This window comes from Mastomys coucha, unplaced genomic scaffold (genome assembly GCF_008632895.1).
Source record: "Mastomys coucha isolate ucsf_1 unplaced genomic scaffold, UCSF_Mcou_1 pScaffold14, whole genome shotgun sequence".
NCBI lineage: Eukaryota > Metazoa > Chordata > Mammalia > Rodentia > Muridae > Mastomys > Mastomys coucha.
In genome coordinates this window covers 79,944,599-79,968,073 of record NW_022196896.1, presented here as the reverse complement: position 1 = coordinate 79,968,073, position 23,475 = coordinate 79,944,599, and the positions used below count along the sequence as shown (strand labels likewise).

At 39.8% G+C, this 23,475-nt stretch overlaps 1 protein-coding gene across 4 annotated transcripts in view; it reads left to right on the top strand.

Annotated features, from left to right (window-relative positions):
• The window catches only part of Dnah7 (dynein axonemal heavy chain 7), a 254,194-nt gene that overhangs the window by 138,669 nt on the left and 92,050 nt on the right, over positions 1-23,475 (top strand). For all 4 annotated transcript variants that reach the window (XM_031367445.1, XM_031367448.1, XM_031367446.1 and 1 more), the window contains 8 exons: positions 131-350; positions 5,995-6,867; positions 8,703-8,932; positions 12,209-12,539; positions 13,321-13,667; positions 14,604-14,784; positions 18,501-18,686; positions 21,870-22,033. In XM_031367445.1, coding sequence (XP_031223305.1) covers positions 131-350; positions 5,995-6,867; positions 8,703-8,932; positions 12,209-12,539; positions 13,321-13,667; positions 14,604-14,784; positions 18,501-18,686; positions 21,870-22,033 — 2,532 coding nt within the window. The remainder of the gene's footprint in view (positions 1-130; positions 351-5,994; positions 6,868-8,702; positions 8,933-12,208; positions 12,540-13,320; positions 13,668-14,603; positions 14,785-18,500; positions 18,687-21,869; positions 22,034-23,475) is intronic.

The following is a 23,475-nucleotide window of genomic DNA, read 5'->3' as shown; positions in this document are numbered from 1 at the left end:
AACCTGAGTATTATAATTAGGAGTGGGAATTTTATAAGCCAAATTGATTGAATCACAACTAAAAATGTTACATTAGTCACATGAAGTATTCTTGTGTTTGCTAACTTTCTTCTTGCACTTTTCTCCTAAGTTATAAGTTTCCAGATGATTTTCTAGATCTAACCACACAAATTGTGAATGGTACAATGACCCTGTACAAAGAGGCCATGAAGAATCTCTTACCTACTCCAGCTAAGTCTCACTATTTGTTCAACCTTCGGGATTTCTCCCGAGTCATACAAGGTGTTTGTTTGTCAAGACCAGAAACAGCAGAAAACAAAGAGGCCATTAAACGCCTGTGGGTTCATGAGGTAAAATTCTGAATCATTCAAATGCGATTACAGAAGAGCAAGAACTACTGAGGCAGTGATTGAGTCAAAGGGAATACTTAGGGGTGCATGTTGTGAAAGCCATTTAAGTAATTGGCACTAATTAGGTCATTGTCAAAGTACATTTTAAAGTATTTAATACCTTAAATTTTAAAGTACTTAATGTCTAATCTTCCATTTTGGCATACAGAATATCTCGAAGTATGAATTAATTTCAGCCCATTTCCTTTAAGCATCGTAATCCTCCCTAGGTCCTTGTTAAACAGGTTTTGTTTGTTTGTGATAGGGAATGTTAAACAGGTAGTTTTATAAACAGTGAGTGTATCAGTTAAAATTGTTATTTATTTGAAGATGGCCCAAAGAAAATAAAATGATGAAGTTACCAGTGTTAGGATTCCTAGTTTGAGAGCCCAAAGGGTATCTCTACATTCTCTGGGGAATAAGTCAAGGATGTTCTTCTTTCTGTCTGTGTGCAGTTTCTTCTAAAGACTTGGTAGAAGGAGGGAAGGAAGAAAACACAAAAAAGTGACATATAGAAAATAGTAGTTTGATATTTTAAATGGTCACAGAGACTACAGAAAGGTGGAAACATCCAACCCTATCCCATGTTCCATAAGCAAATAATATAGTTGTTTTCATTTTTTTCTAACCTAGCAATCGGAATATGCTGCTACACTAAACCTATGTGCTACAGTCAGTAAAATTTAAACGATCCCAACAAACCAGTTTCCCAAGGCACTTGAGATAAAATACTTGAATTCCTAAATCCTTACAAATACAAATCTGAATTCTAGTGGCCATCTGCACTTGGACATTATAGCCTCAGCAAGGCTAATATTCTTCTCTGGAAAGTGTGACCTCCCTGTCATTCTTGAGTTAGCTAACTGGCTGAGTATGCATCACATCTGGGGATAGGGACAGAGGCTCCATGTTTAGTGGGCAAATGAATCATAGTAATATCCTAGAAGTTAGAGAGTGGGGCAAGAATGAAGCATTAAGGTCATTGGAAGAGTGTGCCCCCTCTTAGAACATAGTCTGTCCCTAAAAGATAGTGGTCACTTCTAAAAGTCCAGATCCCACACCGTGAAGACCATGCCTCCCTGCAGCTGGCTATGGAGCAGAGTTAAGAAGCCTTGAAAGCTCTCAGTGTATGGGACCTAACTTTTCTATACTCTTCATCACAAACACAGTGGTGCACTCAATTATGTGAAGTTCAAGTTCCCTCCAGTCCCTCAGGCTTATAAATGTCTGTCATTCTGTCTGTTCCTGGGATTCTCTCAGGGAAGTGTTCTGAAGGCTGCTCTCCAAGGAGTCTCCTCTATCCCCCACCCTCTACTAGTCTCTCCTCTCTCTTCTTCCTGAAGCAACTCTCCAGATTTTAAAGGGAAGCTCTTTGTTCTCCATGAGGCCTCATTATGCTTCCACTTACATTTACTGTATTGTTTCTGTCTAATGCTGTTCCTCCCACCTAGAGGCCTGAGCATGGCCTTGGGTCCCTTTGTCCTAATGAACCAGATCTTCTAAAGTGAATTACGCATTGGCTTCCTTCCCAACCAACTGCTGTAGTCTTCATCATTACCTCAGTATGGCTATTATATCTCACACCTTCTCAGGATGGTGGATACTTTAACCAAGAACCTTTAGACTGAGTGGCTTTAGATCAACAACAGGCATTTTTATCTCTAATAGTTCTAGAGGCCAAGACTGTCCGAGTCTGGGGAGTGGCAGTGTGGTGTCTGGGGAGAGTCTTCTTGTTTGTAGACAGAACTTTCTCCCTGTGTTCACAAGATCAAGGATTCTGTGGTTTCTTTATAAAACATTAAATTTATTTATGAGTGCTCTGCCCCATAACTTGATTACCTCCCCAAAGTTCCACCTATTAATGCCATCATCTTGGAGGGTAGATTTCAACACATAAATTCTGCAGTTACAGAAAGATTTAAAACAAGAAAGCATTTCATCATGAGACAGTCTTACTCTAGGAAACATCTAGAATTTTCCATCTAAGGAGCTTTGCCCTCGATCACCCTTCTGTCTGCAGTATTTTCTTCTCATATGGAGTGCCTGTGGTCATTACTTAGAGATCATTTATTATATAGCATATAGTACAGTTGTACGAGCCACCCCAAACCCACAGAGTCACTAACCATTACTTACATTTATTCTTCGTAACACAGAATATCACCTGGCACATTCTGAGTTTTGTTTGCTTGTTCGCTTGCTGTCTCTGCTGCTGTACCAGCCTTTGCTTGTCCATCACGTGCCCCAGTGTGTAGCATGGGTGCATAAAGGGAGGAGGCAGGCAATAGACGTTATCACTTGGGATTATACATGCTGCTGCTTCTTTCTAGCCAATGAGTGGTTTATATATGCTGTTGTGTATGTGTGACATACACAGTCTCCTTTGAGCTCTTTGCAGGATCTATCAGATTATTTAACTTTAACAATGGCCAATAGCTCTTTGGATATTTAGCAAGGTCCTTAACAAAATAACTTTTGATTTTAATGACTATTTTATATTCTCAGATATACGCATGTAATATCTATAATATATGTAATATAAATAATTTCGGAATTTTAATCCACTCACACACAGGGACTGTTTTGGGTACCTATGCCCCTTCCCCTTGGGGTGTCTAGAGGGCTTTTCCTCCTGATGTTGAGTATCTGGACTTAGGCACCTCCCTGCCTTTGGTCACATCTAGCCTCACTGAGGTCTCCACTGACCAGGCTGTTTAATACTACAACCCAACAGTCCAATCCACCCGGCAGTTTTTCTCTTGCCTGCTCTCCATAGTATTTGGCAAACTCCTAGCCTGTCGGAGTGTTTTCTTGCTAGGTTTATTGTCCATCTCCTTTAGCACGCCAGCTTCACAAGGACAATTCCTTTTTTTCTTTCCTTTCTGATTTATCCTTCATTCTGAGAACAACATTTGTCACATTGTCTTTAGTATTTGAAAAAAAAATGTGAAGTATTGAACTCAATCCATGGTTTACTTCTGGTCATGTAAGAAAGCTTCCTTCAGGGCTTAATATATGTAGAAGACTACAGCCTGTGCCTTTTTCCTTTCTAGAAATATCTGGAAAGGACTTGATATCATTTCATACAAGGCTTTTGAAGAAAACTGACTTCTTCTCATTCCCTATGGTTTCTCCATGGTGTCCAAACGTTAACAAGCGTATTGCCTAGTTTACTTATTAAACATAGGTGTTCTACAAAAACAAGGCAGAACAACAACCCCCAAGGAGAGGAAGAGGGGAATGAATTTCACCAAAATTAAGTTGTTTCATGCTGCACAGGAAGCTAAGAAAGTGGAAAGACAACATGTAGGACAGAGACAGTGTTTGTTAACCACATATTAGATAGGTGTGAAATATCCATCACACATCAGAAAAAAAAAATTATAGCTAAACTCACCAGAGTAAAACCGGACACTTGGTATGCTAATTTTCAAAAGCTTGTCCTCAGAGTTAAGAAAGGGTGGGGCAGGAAAGCAAGAGCACATCTTCTTCCCATAGACTTATCTCCTGTTTTGTCAGATTAGGGACCATTTTGATATCATTTAGCTGTAATTGTCTCTTGAACGCAGGGCTGTGTAATTCAATCCAAAATGAACTTATAACCTCAGGACAGTAATAATCAGCATGTAGTAATAATAATCACTGAAGGCAGAAAGCTTGCTTAGTTATTGTGACCCCAGAGTACATGCATATAATCAGATTTACTTTAAATATACTGTTTCTGTGGTAACTTATACCTGGACTAACTTATACCTGGCACCTACCATAGATCTGAAACAACTGTTGCTTGATCTAAGACAGTTGTCTAAAATGTATACTTAAAAACACAACAAATAACTTTTGTCAACAACCTTTAAAAAGTCACTAGTCTTGGAAAAGAAAAGAAACATCCTGGAAAGGGAGTTATCAATCCCTGGCTTCCAGTGACCCCATCCTGTAATCTGGGCCTGAGGGATCAACTGAGGTAGTTGGTCACCTTCTCAGATCCTCAGTTCCTTTGCGTATACACAATCCATCAGTCTCTGCAAGTTACTATTAAATTTCACTTATTTACTTATAATATAATCACAAACACCATTTGCCCCTTCCCTTTCTTTCCTCCAAGCCCTCCATATGCCCTTTCCCTCTCTCCTTCTGATCCATGGTCTCTTTTTTTTTTTTGCTAGTTGTTATTGTATGCATATATGTATACATACATACTCCTAAATATAATAACCTGTTCAGTACTTACACTGTTTCTTCTTTTTTTTTCTGCCAACATGTATTTCTTTTTTTTTAATCAATTCTTTATTTACATGTCTCCTTTCCCAGTTTCCCCTCCAAACAAAAAACAAAACAAAAACAAAAACAACAACAAAAACAAACCCCTGTTCCCTCCCCCTACCCCTGCTCTCCACCCCACCCTCTCCAGCTTACTGGCCCTGACATTTCCCTACACTGGGGCATAGAACCTTCACAGGACCAAGGGCCTCTCTTCCCATTGATGACTGACTTGGCCATCCTCTGCTACATATGCTGCCGGAGCAATCAGTCCCACCATGTGTACTCTTTGGTTGGTGGTTTAGTCCCTGGGAGCTCTGAGGGTACTAGTTAGTTCATATACTCACACTGCTTCTTGCACAGGTGTTCTCAGGGGTGACTAATTGGCACTGAACCAATCAGTGTGTTGTCCCCTGGGGAAGATCCCATCTTTTCTTGGTTGCCTATAGTTCTTTGTGTAGAATTGCAGCCTTTGGGCTTTTCCTCATCCGGTTTGGCATGTCTATTAGTGTCATCCTCATTCAGCTCATTTGTAGGCAATTCTGCTGGTGAGACTTTGTAGGTATAGTTTCTGATGTTACTAGGAGACACAATCTCAGCAACCTTCCGGATGCTCTGGCTCTTATGATCTTTCTGCCCCGTCTTCCACATTGTTCCCTGAGCCTTAGGTGTGAGAATGTTTTGAAGATGTATCCAGTGGGACCAGGCTCCACAATTCTACATTGTGTGTGTGTATGTGTGTGTGTGTGTGTGTGTGTGTGTGTGTTTGTAGTCGTTTCCATCTGTTGCAAAGATAAGCTTCCTTCATGAGGGCTGAAGACTGCAGCTATCTTGAGAATAATAATAAATGTTTCAGATTGCTCTTAGGGAGTATGATGGTTTAGTAAAGTACTGGTTGTATGTTTCCCCGCAATAACCATGACTTCACCAGCACTCAGTAGTTATCTAAATTTCAAGTTGCAGACATAATTTCCCTCTGGAAGTGGTCTTAAGTCCAATTAGAGAACTGCTGGTTACCACCAAGGCATGTGTACCAATACTGCACCCTTAGGGTTGTTGTGCCATGCTGGTCATTGATGTATGACTTACAGGCATCATACTGGATACAAATTACTTTTCATGTGTTGACCACTGAAACAAACTATTGTAGCAAATAGACATTGTTAAAGTTAATATTTAAACTTTATTATGAGATAATCTTAAGTATTCACATATGCTTCTAATAAAACTTGTAGATATTTTATGATGGCACTTTGTACTACCTATTTTATCTTATTTTTAATTTACACAAAATAAATAAGCAAATATAAAACAAATTCTTAATGCCACTTTTAAAATTATTCAGGTCCTCAGAGTATATTATGATCGCCTTCTGGATAATGCTGACAGAAGCTGGCTTATTAACTACATACAAGAAATTCTGAAAAATTACATGCATGAAGATTTTCATGACCTATTTAAAAGCTTGGATTTTGATAATGATGGCATGGTAGAAGAGGATGATTTAAGAAGTTTAATGTTTTGTGATTTCCATGATCCTAAGAGGGAAGATTTTGGCTACAGAGAAATTGCAAATGTGGATGCTCTCAGGATGATTGTAGAAGGCCATCTAGAAGAATATAACAACATGAGCAAAAAACCCATGAACCTCGTCTTATTTCGATTTGCCATAGAACACATAAGTAGAATTTCTCGAATCTTGAAGCAGCCTCGAAGCCACGCCCTTTTGGTGGGAGTTGGCGGGAGCGGAAGGCAGTCTGTCACCAGGCTGGCTGCTCACATGGCTGATTATTCACTTTTCCAGGTGGAAATCTCCAAGGGCTATGGTAGCCATGAGTGGCATGAAGATCTAAAAGTGATCTTAAGAAAATGTTCAGAAAGTGACATGCAGGGGGTCTTCCTGTTCACAGACACACAAATCAAAAGAGAGTCATTTCTAGAAGATGTCAACAATCTCCTAAATGCCGGGGAGGTTCCAAACCTCTTTGCTTTAGATGAGAAGCAAGAAATATGTGAAAAGATGCGTCAGTTGGATCGCCAACGGGATAAAACCAAACAGACGGACGGGAGCCCCATAGCTCTTTTCAACATGTTTATTGACCGCTGCCGTAATCAGCTGCACGTGGTCCTGGCCATGAGTCCCATCGGAGATGCGTTTCGGATCCGTCTTCGGAAATTCCCTGCGCTTGTTAACTGCTGTACCATTGATTGGTTTCAGGTATTTCCATGGAAAATTTAGGTAGAATCCTCGAAATGTTGAATCTCCATCATCACCATGAAATATTTTATAGGCTCCACCTCAAAAAAATGTAGACTAGCAAAATCTTTGATTTTTATCATAATGTATCATATGCAGTTATATCAGCATAAATCATTATAGGACATCATCCACTAATATCAATATGCCACAGAACAGAATTCTAGGATTAAACTGTCCTTATATCAGGCTCCTGATAGGACGCACCATACTTGAAACCCTAGCTGAGAAGAACTTGGGAGGGGCTGGTCACAGAAGCACTGTATGGGGAAGAGAGCCAAGAGGGCATGATGGGAGGACATGTAGAACTCAAACAGACCCCCCACACACACTCTCTGGCTTATTCCACCCTCTGCCCTATTTACCAAACCCAACAAAAATTCAAGGAGAAACACTGTAGGAATTTTGGTAGTAGAACTTCATCTCAGAAAGCACAGGCTGAGACCAGGGAAGCTATGACAAAGATGTGGGGAGCAAAGTAGTAAATGTAGGGGGGGAAGGAGAAGCAGTAAATGTGAAAACTCGGATGCCCCAGGCTTTCCATGGTACCACGGAGCAGCCTCCCCTCTTACAGTGCACATGGGGCTATAGCTGAAATCCTGTATGCAGATCTGACACAATCACTTACAATGCTGGAAATTTACATAGGCTCTATACCTTGTTGGCCTCAATTTATTTCAGGTGGGCATCCTTTGTCCCCTTCTTTCTTGCTTTGTACCTACTAGGTAATATCGTAACAATGAGAGATGAAGAGGTACATACAGGGAGCCAAGGTTTTCTACAGACAACTTTTAAAAGAAAAAGACAAAACAAACACAGAAAACTGACCAGGACCAAGACCTTAGAAGAGATGTGAACTAGAGAAAATGGGGCTGGGTGGAAGAGAAGGGATTAGGATAACAAGAGTAGAACAACTCAGAGGGAAGTGTCGTGGTTGAGGTCGGAAAGTTAGAAAGGGCCAAATCAGATAAAAATTTGCAAGTCGATTGGGATCTTATTGTGTACACACTGGGAGGACTTCCAGAGTTGTACTGGGAAGTGTGCTCTGAGTGTAGTTTCTGTTTTGAAAAGACATTTTGTGTCTTTCTGAAGAATGAAGGCAGCGAGGGTAACACTGGAACATATTGGCTGACGATAACAATAACATGAGTGAGGATGGCGGTGGTGTGGAAAGAAGGGAGAGTTTGAACATGATCTTAGGGGCGAGATGCCTGTAGAACTTTCTCATGCAATACATAGAGGTCTGAGGAAGCGGGGCAGAGGAAAGATGATCCCTGTGCTTTGACTCAGACCCATTGGTGACTGATGGCGAAGTTTGCTGACTCGAGGAAGAATACAGCTCTGATGGGAAGGGAGAAATCGTGGTAAAGGCAGGCTTGTTGACATTGAGGTGTCTGGAAGCTATTCAAGAGATAGGTTTTAGTCATTTATGTAACTCTGTTGTTTAACAGGAAAGTATAAAAAATGAGAGAAGGATTAAATGAAATAATACACAACATACACAGGGAAACACACATTGAGTTTAGATCCTTTTCTTTGTCCTGTTAACCCTTGGTAGCAATGTCTCTAATCACAGAGTAAACTGGAGAGAGTTTCTATCTGCCCTGGCCACTGTCATTTTGTCTTAAGCAGGCAAGGGCAGGAAGAAGGCTCTTCATGAGCATGTCTTTCCCACATTTCTCCATCCCAAACTACTCCTCTCTGTCACCAGCCCACATATTGCAAAAGGCTGCAGCAGTTAACAGGATCATATTACCGACCTTGATGAATTGCTAAATTATTCATTTTAAATTTAGTCATGGCCAGAAGATGCACTGGAAGCAGTTGCGTCACGGTTCCTGGAAGACATTGAGATGTCAGAGGAAATCCGAGAAGGCTGTATTGACATGTGTAAAAGCTTCCACACTTCTACTATCAACTTATCAACGTCCTTCCATAACGAACTTCAAAGATATAATTATGTGACTCCCACCTCTTACCTGGAATTGATCTCTACCTTCAAACTGTTGTTAGAAAAGAAAAGAAAGTAAGGATGAAATGTTCTGTCTTTAAGTAAACAGTGAAACTCTTACAATGTTTGTGCAAAAATGACATAGCAATGGTGCAAACAAATGTTATGAATACAATGTTTTATTAAAACTGGAAGTCAGTGCTTACAGAGTTTGAGGGAAGGAAGCAGTCTATTCTTGGGTGTAATTATGCTGCCTCGTACACCATAAATTTATCATTGCATTTACAGCAAGAATGGAGGTATCACTGGGGAGATGGCTGTACAATCATGAGGACCTTCATTGTAATCTCCAGAACCCCAGTGGGGAGCAGATGCTGGGCACGGCAGCATGTGTTTATAATCCCAGTGCTGGAAGATGGAGACAGGCCAATCCCTGAGGCTTGCTGGCCAGCCAGGTTTACTAAGGTGGATGGTGTTTGAGGAATGAAACCCCAAGTTGAACACTGGCTGCAAAACACTAATACTCATGTGCATTATAACTGATAACTTTGCATTTTTACCCTTGATGTATTTTTATCTTGGGTTTAGCAAATCAAGTTTAGTTACTTAAATAATTTATGAATGTAGTTAATCAAACTTATCTGTACTGGGAACCATAAATTATATATTATAAAATTCTAAAGATTTTTTTAAAAAAAAAACCTAAAATAGAGATCATAATCTATGACTCAATTACATTATATTTACAATGGATTCAAGACTATTAACCTAACAGAACAAATTCTTTTAAATATTAAAAAAATACTTAAAACAGATTCCTTAACATGAAATATTAGTGCATATTTCCATAATTAAATTCACAATCTCTCAGTAGCCAGCTCAAGAGTATAAGTATTTTGAAGTCTTGTTTCTCATATTGAGCAAGATATGAGAAGTACAGGACATTCCTTATGCCCCACTTAGAGTATTGATGGCTACCCTCTCCCAGGCTGTGCTGTCCTGGTCCCTTTGAACCATGCCCTAGTGAGTCTTGCCACTAGTAAACTTCCCATCTGTCTAATGAAATCTACAATTCTCACCCAAGGCTGCTACTTGAATTTGGCTCTCAAGATTCTTTACCTAAAGCGATCTTGCTTGTTCTTTTTGATTTGCCTGTGAAGGAGGACCATAAATTCCCAGAGATTAAATTTTGGATATCATTCGTGAACAAGACTCTCATGTGTACACCCATGGTATTTAAGGTTATCCTAATTGAAAGCAAAGTAAAGCTAACAAGACATGAACTAATGGTAAGGCTGAAGAGCCATGACTTTCCGGGCATCTCAAATACCCTTTCAAGTTTTTATCCTTCGGTTTTCCTTCATAATGTCCTGCAAATTAATTTTTAATATTTATTTTTACATTTTGATTAAAATATAATTATATATTTTTCCCTTCCCATTCCTTCCTTCTTTCAATCCCTCCCATGTCCCCTTCTCAAATTGATAGCCTCTTTTTCTTAAATTGTTATTTTATATACATACATACACACACACAAATATGTAAGTACAACCCGCTGAGTCTACTTTTGTTGTTCATGTGTATGGTTGCAGGGCTGACCACTTTGTGATAGATAAACAGTAAGGAGCTCATCCCTGGGAAAGACTAGTTCTCCCTCTCTGGGCAGTCACTAGTTGCTTTGTTCCTTGACTCGTGTGGGACCCTGTGAGATTTCCCCTTCCATGTTAACGTTTCTATTCATATTGCTTTTGTTCCAGTCTTAGTTTATGTAACCCTTTCTAAGAGAGATGGCCTCAAAACAGACTTCCTTGTATCCTGGCTCTTAGAATCTTTCTGCCTCCTTGTCTCTGATGTTCCTGAGCCATAGCTGTAGGAGCTGTATCACAGATGTGTCTGTCCAGCAGGGCTAGGCTCTCTCCAATCCACTCTTCTTTGTATCACGTCCAGCTGTAGCTTTCTGTAATCGGCTCAATTCGCTGTACAGAGAAGCTTTTTTGATGAACAATTTCAAATATTCTTGCAAATTAAAAACGTAAAGTTTCTCTTTCAATTTCAACCTATGTTTGTGGTCCTTTAAGTTACTTAAACCCCTGATCTCTCAATAACTAATTATAACTGGAAAACCAAGCCATCGTGCCACCTGACCAAAAGTCAGTCCTTAAGTTATCCAAGTGTCACCTAGGATGAGTGCTTTACTATCTCATGATGACAGGAGCAAAACCTTCGTAGAGGTTCAGGCTTTGACGGAGACCAAACTCACATGTAATACAGGGCTGTCCATAGATCTGGTGCCTCTGTTCCTATTTTTGTCAAGTATTTTACTTTGTCAGAGGGAATTCAACACATGGTAGAAATGTGTATTTCGGACTTTCTTTTCCTTCTCAATCACAGCCTTTCCAGTGGTTGGTTTTGTTTTTCCTCCTTTAGGTTACTTTGCATATGATAAGCTGGGGTTTTTGGTATATCTCAAGCTGGGCTACTTTATATTCCTCAAGCTAGAGGCTTACTTTAGCTACTTTCTTGACTTTTTAAAATATATCATCTTTGAATAAATGTAATATTTTAAAATGAACTGTTATAGATAAGAAGATTTTTCTTAGTAGAGAACATACATGAACAAGCATTTCAAAGAATATTAAAATAAAATTTAAAAGGACCAAAATTATTTCTAATCAGTTATCATTCCTTTAAAAATCACTTTGCATAAAAAGTCTTTAGTTTCAATGTCAATATCCTTTTGTCTTAATAAAAAAAAAAAAGCCTATTTCAAGATGTAATTTAAATACATTTTAAATACAGGTCTCACTGTGTACCCTAGGCTAATGTAGCCCAACCTAGCTAGCTTCAACTTCCTAAGAGCTGGGAAGATGTAATAATTTTTTAATACATTTTCACCTATGACAGTATTCAAAATGATGTATTTTGGGCATCAAGGTCTCTTTGAAGTAAGTGACTATTACAAGAACTATAGTATTGTTGGAAGCAGCTCACTGTGGAGACTAATGTTAGAGGGAGCCTTTTTATTTTTGGCACAGGAGCTTTTTGCCGTGTTACCAATGTTCTTATTTATTCTCGGGAGCTTTTGTTTTCAGTATCTCTGGGTAAACCCAGAGATACTGAAAACACAGAAAAGACTGAAATCTACTGGTTAGCCATAACTGTGCACAATCCAGCGTTGTTTTGCTCATGATTTTGTATTTTTATTCTTTCATACCTAACACCCATGTAGGACTTTTAGACCACACCTTTAGTTACTTCAAGAGGGATAAAAGACTCAAGAGCTTGTAGGATGTCCCTTGATGCGGTAAACAGATCCATGCATCTCACCTCATTTCATCTGTTTGCTTCCAGTGAAGTGATGAAAATGAAAAGGAGATATGAGGTGGGTTTGGATAAACTCGACTCGGCTTCATCTCAGGTGGCCACCATGCAAAGCGAGCTGGAGGCGCTGCACCCGCAGTTAAAAGTGGCCAGCAGAGAGGTTGACGAAATGATGATAATGATTGAGAAGGAATCCATGGAGGTTGCCAAAACTGAGAAGATCGTGAAAGCTGACGAGACAATAGCGAACGATCAAGCCATGGCCGCCAAAGCCATCAAAGATGAATGTGATGCCGACTTGGCCGGAGCTCTACCCATCCTGGAGTCTGCACTAGCTGCCCTTGATACCCTGACCGCGCAGGTAAGAGCTGTGCCTCGGGCTGAGGCTTTGCCACGGGGGACCACAGCTTAGTTTCTCCCAAATTTGCATCCACATTTTACAAACATTTTTCAATTGGCAACAGGATTCCTTAGTTTACCTGAAAAGAAATGCATTTTCATGAACAAGACATTTTTGAAAAGGGACAAAGCTGCCAGTTGATACCACTGCCACCACTACTACACCTAACACCACTACTACACCTATTACCACCACCACCACCGCTACCACTGCTACCACCACCACCACCACCACCTCCACCACCACCACTGCCACCACAACCGCCTCCAGTGCCCCCACTAGTTCTACCTCTTCTTCCTGCTCTGCCTTTCTCCTCCATCATGGCGATTCCTTCCAGAGTCTTGTGCCACTCCCCCACTGTAAGTTCCCACGATTATTTTTTTGTTGCTTTAAGATTCCCTCGGAAACCAGGCAGTGTTGGCGCACGCCTTTAATCCTAGCACTTGGGAGGCAGAGGCAGACGGATTTCTGAGTTCGAGGCTGGCCTGGTCTACAGAGTGAGTTCCGGGACAGCCAGGGCTACACAGAGAAACCCTGTCTCGAAAAACCAAAAAAAAAAAAAAAAAAAAGATTCCCTCCCAATTGACTTGTCAAAATTCTTACCATTGCTGCCATTTCTGCCCAACACAGAAAATGTCTGTACCTTAAAGCCTAGTTTGAAAGGTCGAACTTGTTAATATGACTACAATGGGTGTACGAGCAGACATTTATTTCTATTAATAACGAAACCTTGCTTTTCAAGGATATCACTGTTGTGAAGTCCATGAAGAGTCCCCCTGCTGGTGTCAAGCTTGTCATGGAAGCCATCTGCATATTGAAAGGAATCAAAGCTGACAAAATCCCTGACCCAACAGGTTCAGGAAAAAAAATTGAGGATTTCTGGGGCCCTGCGAAGAGACTTCTCGGTGACATAAGGTTTCTGCAGTCACTTCATGAGTACGACAAGGACAATATTCCTCCGATTTACATGAATATCATAAGGAAGAGTTATATCCCCAATCCAGACTTCGTTCCAGAAAAGATTCGGAATGCTTCAACAGCTGCTGAAGGTCTGTGCAAGTGGGTCATCGCAATGGACTCCTATGACAAGTAAGTTCGGAGAGGAAACCTGACAGGGCTGTTGGATTTGCCTCCCACTCATACAGACAAAGAGAAAGCTAGGAGCCCATGTTAGAAAAAAGGTTGTCAGAAAACACGTGTCTCAATTGCTGCTTTTATTTTAACTAGTGCCCAAACTGCAGCCATTAAAAGTAATATGTAATTTAATGATCATTAAATTTTGGGGAGTTAGGAATACTCTTTACTAAAAAAATTTCTGAAGTCTCCCAAAGCTTTTGTTTATTTACTATGTTGAAAAAATGAAATTGAAGAAGTACTAAACTTTTACTAAGTCACTTAAAAATAAAATTACGGCATGGTAGTAAAGACTGATTTATATATATATATATATATATATATATATATCTTACAAATGTGAATTTTATTTAAGATAAAGAAGAGGTTGGGGTGCAGTTGAGTTGTAGAGAACTTGCCTAGCATGTACGAGGACACAGATTCTATTACCAGCACTAGGACATACTATATTAGGACTGGAGAGACAGCTCAGTCTGTACAGTGCTTGTCTTACTGCATGAGGACCTGTGTTCAACCCACCGAACCACATTAGAGAAGCCAAGCATGGTGGCACTAACAGGATCTCTGCACCAGGCAGGCAGCAGTGCAATAGGCATAGCCTTGGAACTTGCTGGCCAGCTTTCTTGCGCCTACTCTGCAGGTTCCAGGCGAGCTTGAGAGACTGAGGTGTGACAGCTCCTCACCTGCTCTTACCCCGCAAGTCTTAACCATCACTTTTCACACTTCGTCTCCGATTTGATTCTTAGATGAAATATGGACTCTACAATTAGGTGTAAATTCGGCATAAAGAAGTGTCTTAAGTCCTTGCAAAGAGTATTCAGAAGGTAAATTTACATTACAAAGCTCCATATGTTCAGAGGAATTTAATTTCCCAACCTGATTGTTTTGTAGAGTGGCAAAAATTGTAGCTCCCAAAAAGATAAAGCTGGCTGCAGCCGAAGGGGAGCTGAGGATTGCGATGGACGGCCTTAGAAAGAAGCAGGCTGCCCTGTATGAGGTTCAGGACAAGCTGGCCAAACTTCAAGACACACTTGAGTTGAATAAGCAGAAGAAAGCAGACTTGGAAAACCAGGTAGGTGCTGATAGTTGCAAATATGAGCGGAGACTACTTTAGAAATAAGAAAAACATTGGGACCAGCACAAAATTCGCCAGTCCTGTTTTCTTCTGGCCATAATTAGCAAGTTATGGTTCCAAGGCCAGACCTATCCAATACTTGGCTGTACATGGCCCTGGAACTTCTTGTGGTCCTGACATTTAAAACATGATCGTGTGACTTTAAACAGCCATGTAGTATAACACCAGTCTTGGCCCCTTAGTCCACAAAGCATCAGCCATTCACTTTTCACCCTTAGAAAATGAAAGCTGGATTATTTCCATCTCTTTTTATTTCATGGGGAGGAAATGGACGGTAGCTGCATTGAGAGAAGCTCACACAACAGCCCTGGCAGAGCTGTGATAAGCATTCTCAAAACCATTACTGAAAATACTCTTAAGACCAAAAATATTGTCATAATCTATACAGTGATCCCATTCACACAAAGTAACTGCTAAAGTCAGAAAAATACACCAATATTTTATAGCAGTCAACATTTATCAAGAGCTTATTATGTATAAGATACCTTTTATTTTTGAGGAAAAATTAAAACTTTTATTATGTGTTTGTGATGTGTGTGCCTGTGTATGTATTTCTGAGGTTTGGTCTTTGGTTTATATTATAATGCTAAATACTGGCCCCCAAGGTCTAATTGCCTCTAGGGATGAGAGAGTCTGCATATATCCTAGTGACTTACCTAAGTGACACTCTGTAAACTTGCCCCCAAGTTATCCCTGATTAGTGAATAAAGATGCCTATAGCTAATAGCTGGCAGAAGAGAGAAAGGCAGGATTCTTGGGTTCCAGTGTTTGAGGAGCACCACAAGGAGGGGTAAGGTGGAGAGAGGAAGAAGCCACCGTGAGCTGAGTGAATCATGAAAACATAACAGTGAGGGCTGGCTGATGGGAGTTGAGAGCTGCCCAGACAGAACATAGCAGATTATAACTTGGGGTTGTGGATTGGAAAATAGATTCTAATAGGATAGAAGGTAGGTATCTGTCCAGCTTTAGTGCTCACTAAGGCTGATTTTAAATATAAAGGTTGTGTGTGTTTTATCTGGGAACTGAATGGTCAAAGGTAGGGTAGAAACCCCAGATTGGGATTAAATAATTTCAGCAACAGGTACACACATGTGTATGCCCATGTGTGCATGCCACAACACATGTGTGGAAGTCACGAGATAACTTTTGTGCAGTTGGTTCTCTCCTGCTACTTTGATGTGCACGCAGTCTAGGGATCAAACTCACTCTTGCTTTGTGCAGCAGACACCTTTACACACAGAGTCACCTTGTCGGTCCTTGGTCTTTCTTATATCTTTAATCGTTCTTTGACAAAGTAAAAAATGATATTAACATTCTTTAGAGGTTGGAAGACTCCTTCCTCTCTTAACCCTTGCACTTCCTCCAGGGACAGACACATTAACAGTGGTACTCCTAGCTCGCTGGCCATAGCCTTCTGAAACTACCAATCTTCTTGGGCTATTTTCAGGAAGCCAAAGCACAGAAAGGTTAAGCCATGTATCCATAGACAACCCAGCTTTTAGTCATTGTCTACAGCCTGAACCAGGAACGCACTTCTTTTTACTCTAAGATATACCCTGTAATCTACATTTGAATACACATAGGACATTGTATTAGTCCTTAAGATGTAACCTGTTACTGGCCATGATTACATTTTGTTTGAATCAACTCTGGTTGATTTTGTTTGAATCAAAGTTTCTTCAACTTTGCTATGTGTTTGAAATTTTTAGGTTTTTGTAAAAAAAAAAATATTGGAAAATATAAAATCAATCTATACATATAGTAAATGTCTTTTTTATTTTGAGGAAAAAGAGTCACAAGAGTATTTTCCTTAGGGTTTTCCAGTGGCAGCATTGCTTAGTCTGAGATCTGATCCACTTTGTTTTGAGTGATGTTGAAGGAAAAACAGATAAGGAAGCCTGGAAGGGAGAAGGCCTTTAAGGTGGGAAAACTGAATAACAAAGGTTTAGTTTTGGAAACATCAAAATTGTTACCCATTACAAACCTTGTGCTTTTTCAAGCCTATGTGTAGGCGAACTGATATTTTACATCTTTTAATTTAAAAGCATTTAGTTAAATAATGGTTACTAGTATTGGGAAAAAGCATAAGACACATTCTTATTCCAAAATAATGTAAATGTCTCTCTTTCTGACCTTGGAGTTCTCCACTATAAAATTGCAGTTTGAATTCCTAAACAAACTTTACTCAGCTTCTTTTATGAGTAAGGATGTTTGCCTTTTTGGGCCTGAGCCATATCCAATGTAATCTTTTCTAGGTCCATCATTTACCTGCGAATTTCTTAATTTCTCTTTTCTTTACATCTGAGTAGTATCCATTGTGGATATGTACCACATTTTCACATTTTCGTTATCAATTTCCCCGTTGAAAGACATTTAGCTTGTTCCCGGGAACGTGACTGAGTATGTGAGCCAGAACACCAGGGAGTCTGCTGTGAAACTGTCTCTCCTAAGAATGGCTGCATAAACAAGGCTGGAACAATGGCAGTGTCAGTGGACATGCTAACATGGAAGGGATTATGAAGTTCCACTGTTAGACAAAGAACCACAGACAGAGAGGGAGAATCAGCCTCTCCCAGGGATGAGTCCCTTTATTAGCTGTATAATGCAGAGTAGACAGCCTAGAAACTGTGCTCACACCAACAAGAAAAATGGAGTCAGCAATCTGTGCTGTGCATACACATATAACAGACAGACAGACAGACAGATAGAGATAAATAGAAAGAGAGTGCTATTAACTTGAGAGGATATAGGAGGAGCTAAGAGAAGAAAACAGGAGTAGTGATACAATTCTGTTACAATTAAAGTACTTTTAAAAAGCAAAATAAATAAGTTGATTTTATTTTTAAAAAATGATGCTATCACTTAAAAATTAAATTGCAGTGACTCTGTGTAAGCATCCTGTGGAACGCTGATCTTACACGGGTTCGGGTGCCTTTCCCCAAGTCTGGATACCTTGATAAACATCTGCCCCTTTCCCTTTTTATTGAATTGTTTAATTGTGTAAAATAAACTTTGGGCTGATTGTCCAATTCAGAAAGCAGGCTTTTAGCTAGTGATTGATGTTCCCTTTGAAGCTTAATTGCAAGTGTCTGGGGGAACAATGATGCCATTTAACAACTTGAAAGATTGTGCTTTGTAAATAAGTGTAAATTGCTAAAACTTTTAACCTTTAAAAGCAACCTTAAACACACTAAGTTAAGTGATGAGACACACTTATAAAATATTTAAAATATAGTGCCACCTCTGGAACCCAGGCCCTTGGCATGCTGAATGCTCTGCTAACTTGCTTCATCTGGAGTCTTCCCTCATTCTTCTCATATTGGTTTTTTTTTGTAAATCTATATTTGCAGTAGAGTGTTTGTTACCAATTCAATCTCGGTCTCTTGTGCTGAAAGTTGTTTCCTTAGAGTTGCCTGCACTGTTAGACCGTAGGCGCTCTGTGGGAATCCCGAGAAGCTTACTGAATGAAGTCATAACGTCACTGACTTTCTGCATCTCAGCGAGATGCATCTGTGCTTTTCTTTTCCAAAGTGCTTTTTTAGAATTTGTCGAGTTTGTAACTGAGAAAACTTGTCATCTGAGCTGGGAAATCCGTAGAGTTTTCAGCCTATTTCACTTGTAGATATTGATAAAAGCTCATCTTTATTTTTGAGGTTGATTTGTGCAGCAAAAAGCTAGAGCGAGCAGAGCAGCTGATCGGGGGCCTGGGAGGTGAGAAAACCCGGTGGAGCAACTCTGCCCTGGAGCTTGGACACCTGTACATCAATCTGACAGGAGATATCCTCATCTCCTCAGGGGTTGTCGCCTACCTGGGCGCCTTTACATCTAACTACAGACAGGTGAGAGCCGCCTTTGGGGCTTCTTTGCTTTACCAACCCCCACCCCCCATCATTGCAACTTTGTTGCTGCTCCTGGGGGGGGGGGGACTTGAAGGAATTTTTTTCCCATCTGTGTTATTTTGACTTTGTGTTAATTTTTGGTTACTGCAAGGAAAAGCAGAGTATTTTTAAATTATTTGTACTCAAAAGTTTTAGATATCCTGTAAATTGCTTGGTAGCCAAAAGATGCTGTGTGAAATATTGTTTTCAAATCTAATTTTAAACTGACTGACTTTAGATGAATTTTTAATTCCTAAGTTAGTATAAAGGAATCAGGGTCTGTGTATGTATGTTTGTGTATGTGTGTGTATACCCATGTGTGAGAGGGATACAAGCCTTAACTACTCTGCATGGATCTTAATAAGTCATTCTAAAGCCACGTCAGAGGCTGAAACTTTAGCGGGGTGGAGACACAACCTTCACTGACCTTAATCAAGGGCTTCTTGGTTTCCCTTAACATGCTGACATATTGTGTCCACTGAGCCTGACTGAGGACTTTTCTGTAAGCAGAACTGAGCCCGTCCCCCATTTCCATTATAGTTTTGTTGACTATTGAATTTTTAAAAACAAACTTTTAAAGTCCTCATATAGGTGGAGCTTCTACTTGTAGACTTTTCACTTCAGAGGCCTCTGTTTACCTTGTTAAGGTCACAGAGGTGCAACAACCTTCCAGTTTTCAGCCCTGCCTGTTCTTTGAGTGTTGTTCAGTGGGATATTAACATCATCTATCTAGCTCAGGTGGTTAACGTTTAACTTATCTGGTTAGTGATGTGTTAGTTCACTTGACAGTTTTAGACAAGGAAACTTATAAACCTTGAGAGACAATTCCCCAGGCAGAGCCACCAAGCTAGTCAGAGAGAAAGAGTGGGAACAAGAAATATGGTCACTTGACTCTGTCCTCCCACATGGACTTGGAACAATGGAAATACTGGCAAGCACTCACTCACATCTCTGTTAGATCAAAGCATACTCCTGGGCATCCCAGTGATCCCCACTGGGCACTTATCTGTTGCTTGGGCACACCACACCATACCATATCACACCTGATGCTTGGTTATTTTATATGTTACTGAAAGAGCCTCGAATATATCTTAGAGAAAAACACCAGGAAATGCTCGGAGGAATGTGGTAACATAGGGGGGACAGACAAAAAATTCAAGATAGGGTATTGCCAAATTGTGGGCAATTTCAACATCACAAAAATGATAGTAATATAACTTACAGGATAAAATATAAAAAGATGAATTTATGACATGAACTAACACAAATGACAAAAGCAGAGGCATTTTCCTAATCACCAGGTGTCTCCCACAATGGGCTGAAATGTTAACTGCAAATGGACAGGATCAAGGAGCCAACTTTATCTCCCAATTTTTGTCTCCAGTGTTCTCAATTATGGGTAAAGCATCCATGTTTTCCTATGCAGTTTGCAAAGCCCTGAGCCCAGTGATTTCCCTTTTACGCTCTAACACTCCTGCAGGACAATGGCCCTCAAATTACTCAGGTTTCCAAGGGAAACCTCTTGTTATCTCCATATGAATTACTAAGATGTGCAATCCCCAGGAAGTGCATGAAATCTAGCTCATGCCATCCCACCTATTGTATTATAAACTGTTGCTCCAAGTGCAGCAGCTCCTCCCAGTGAAAATCCTGTCATACACTCACAGCGATAAGAGAACTCTGCTTCTCATTCATCCAAGTATCTTTGTGTAATAGTCTAAGATCCAAAGGACCAATCATCACACATGATTATAATCCTATAATTATGAAACAGAAGCCTGTCTTTAATTAAGTGATTAAAATTTAGCATCGTTAGTAGATGAATAATTTGAAATTATGTACTACTGATGGAATGCAATGAGAAAAACAGTGTCACCTGTAATTTTACTGCTAATAGAGATATTAGACATTCTAAACAATGTTAATAACTTTTAAGGTCATGAAGTCTACACTCACCCAAATCTGCCATAGCCTTTATGCATAAAACTAGAATATTGACACAACCTACTCAGCAGGAACCTAAAGGAGAGGGTAGTGGCAACCAAACCTTTCCCAGCACCACTGACACATCACACACACACACACACACACAACATTGTCATTAGCCCAGAGCAGGTCCAAGCATCACGCATATTCATTTTCCAAGTTTGCTTATGGACACCCCGTTTTGCCTGTTTCTATTTCCCTCCCAGTCATGTCTTTGAATATTTCTGAAGCTTTTGGTCTGTAACCTGAACTTGAACGTTAGTATGAACTTTAGTATTGAGTAAACCATTTAGTATGCTTTTGGGCCACCATAACAGATTGTGCCTCTAATGGATAGGACAGAATTCAAAATGTGCCCTGACCCTTGTCAGGTCACATATGCTTCAGGCGACTCTTCCTACAGAACACATGGGAGCCAGAAATACATGCTTTCTGTGTCCTCTGCCTATTCCACAGGTTTGGTTTTGTATTATAAGTCATATAGTATTTTTCTGTATATTTATAATTTAAATATACATGCATGGAGACTATGTTGGTGTTAACTGTCAAGTTGACACAATCTATAATCACTTTCAAAGGGTGTCTCAATTAGGGGTGGTCTGTATCAGGGTGGCCCATGAGGATGCCTGTGAGGGATTTTCTTAACTGGATTAGATAAGGTGGGATGATCCACCAGGAATGTGGAGAGCAGTAGAGGCAGGCATCCATCTATCCTCACTCTGCTCTCGCCTCTGACTGTGACCAGCACTTTAAGGTCATTCCACCTTGAATTTAATTGGGAGCAAAATTTATCCACCTTCCCCCTAATTAAATTTTTGCTTGGTGATTTTTATCATAGCAACAGAGATGTAACTAAGCCAGAGAATGTCATCTACTTTGTAAATTTAAACTTTAGAAAAATACACCATAATTGTTCTTTCCAGATAGAAAATTCTATCTTTGTCATGTGGTCCATCTGGGCTTTATCTCATTGCTTACTAGAGTACATAGCTTACTTTCTTTGTTAAAATTTTATCTGAAAAAAGGTTGGGTGTACAAATCATGTTCGAGGCAAAGCTTCAACAGCAGTTGGTTTTCTCAGTAAATAGAGGTTAGATAGCACTCCTTTGGCAACTGTCCAACAACTCATGTCTCTCTTTTTCTGTGAATATTTTGAAGAATCAAACCAAGGAGTGGACACAGTCCTGTAAGGAAAGAGACATCCCCTGCTCAGATGACTACTCTCTTATGGGAACACTGGGAGAAGCTGTGACGATCCGAGCTTGGAATATTGCTGGATTACCCTCTGACTCTTTCTCCATCGATAATGGGATCATTATAATGTAAGGAAAAATCTTTTCTCACAAATGAGCTTTAATATCTAATTAGTACTTACATTTATTTGCAAATATTTTTAAAAACAGTTTTAACTAGTAAACATTTATTGAAATGTTTGCTAATTAACTGTATTAATTAAGCATGAATAATTTTTCCCAATTTTGACCAGAATCTTTGATCTAATGTAGGTGTTGTCTGAAGGAACACATTATCTAAGCACTTCTCAGCCATCACAAGACTATGTGGTTTTCCAGGAATGTTTTGTGACTGAAGTTCCTATAGTATAGCCAACTCCATAAATCTCAGATAACAGTCACTGATTATTTACAAATGATCACTTCAAAACCTAGGTGCACCATCACTCCAGAATTTATGCTAGGTACAATGGCTCTCCTAAATTTTGCACTACAGCTGAGTAAGGCACGATCATTTTGGAAAACTATAAGAATCTATAAAATTTGGACAAGTTACAATATAATTAAATTTGGGGGTTATTAATATCTAAAAGTCCTTGGCTTTCAGAAGTCAATGATAGTGGTGAGCATAATTAGATGATATCTTTCCCACTTCTCTTCTATTGGTTTTATTGTATCTGATTTTATGTGGAGATCCTTGATCCACATGGACTTGAGCTTTTGTACAAGGAGATAAGAATGGGTCGATTTGCATTCTTCTACTTGCTGACTGACAGTTGAAGCAGTACCATTTGTTGAAAATGCTGTCTTTTTTCCACTGGATGGTTTTAGCTCATTTGTCAAAGATCAAGTGACCATAGATGTGTAGGTTCATTTCTGTGTCTTCAATTCTAGTCCATTGATCTACCTGTTGTCTCTGTGCCAATACCATGTGGTTTTTATTGCTCTGTAGTACAGCTTGAGGTCAGGGATGGTGATTTCCCCAGAAGTTCTTTTATTGTTGAGAATGGCTTTTGATATTCTGGGTTTTTTGTTATTGAGAATTTCTCTTTCTATCTCTAACATAGATAGCTTCATTTTTTGAGAGGGAGGCTTTGAGAGAGACATAGACTCCAAAGACCCTGCCCCACGCTAAAACTGGACAGGCTCTGCCAAGTTATGTTCCCTTTTAGTCAAGGAATGAGGTAAGTTCCTTCCCCTAAGGCCTCAGGGAAGGCCCCAGCCTAGCTTAGCCCTCATCAGTTAAATATTCTAATTCTGTGTCCTGTGCCAACTGCTGTGACCAACAGACATTATCGTGATTAGAAATCTGCATTTAAAAAAAAAAAACCAAAGGGCATTAAATACAAATTTGCTTTACACATCAACTAAAGAGCAAACGGTCAAAATCAGAAACAATAACAGCTAACAAATTCAGTTTCCATTTGCTAACGATTGATTTTAAACATTTATAAATTCAAGAGCGTTTGAGGGTCAGTGGGATAGCTTAGCAGGCACTGGAGAATGTTTGAGGGTCAGTGGGATAGCTTAGC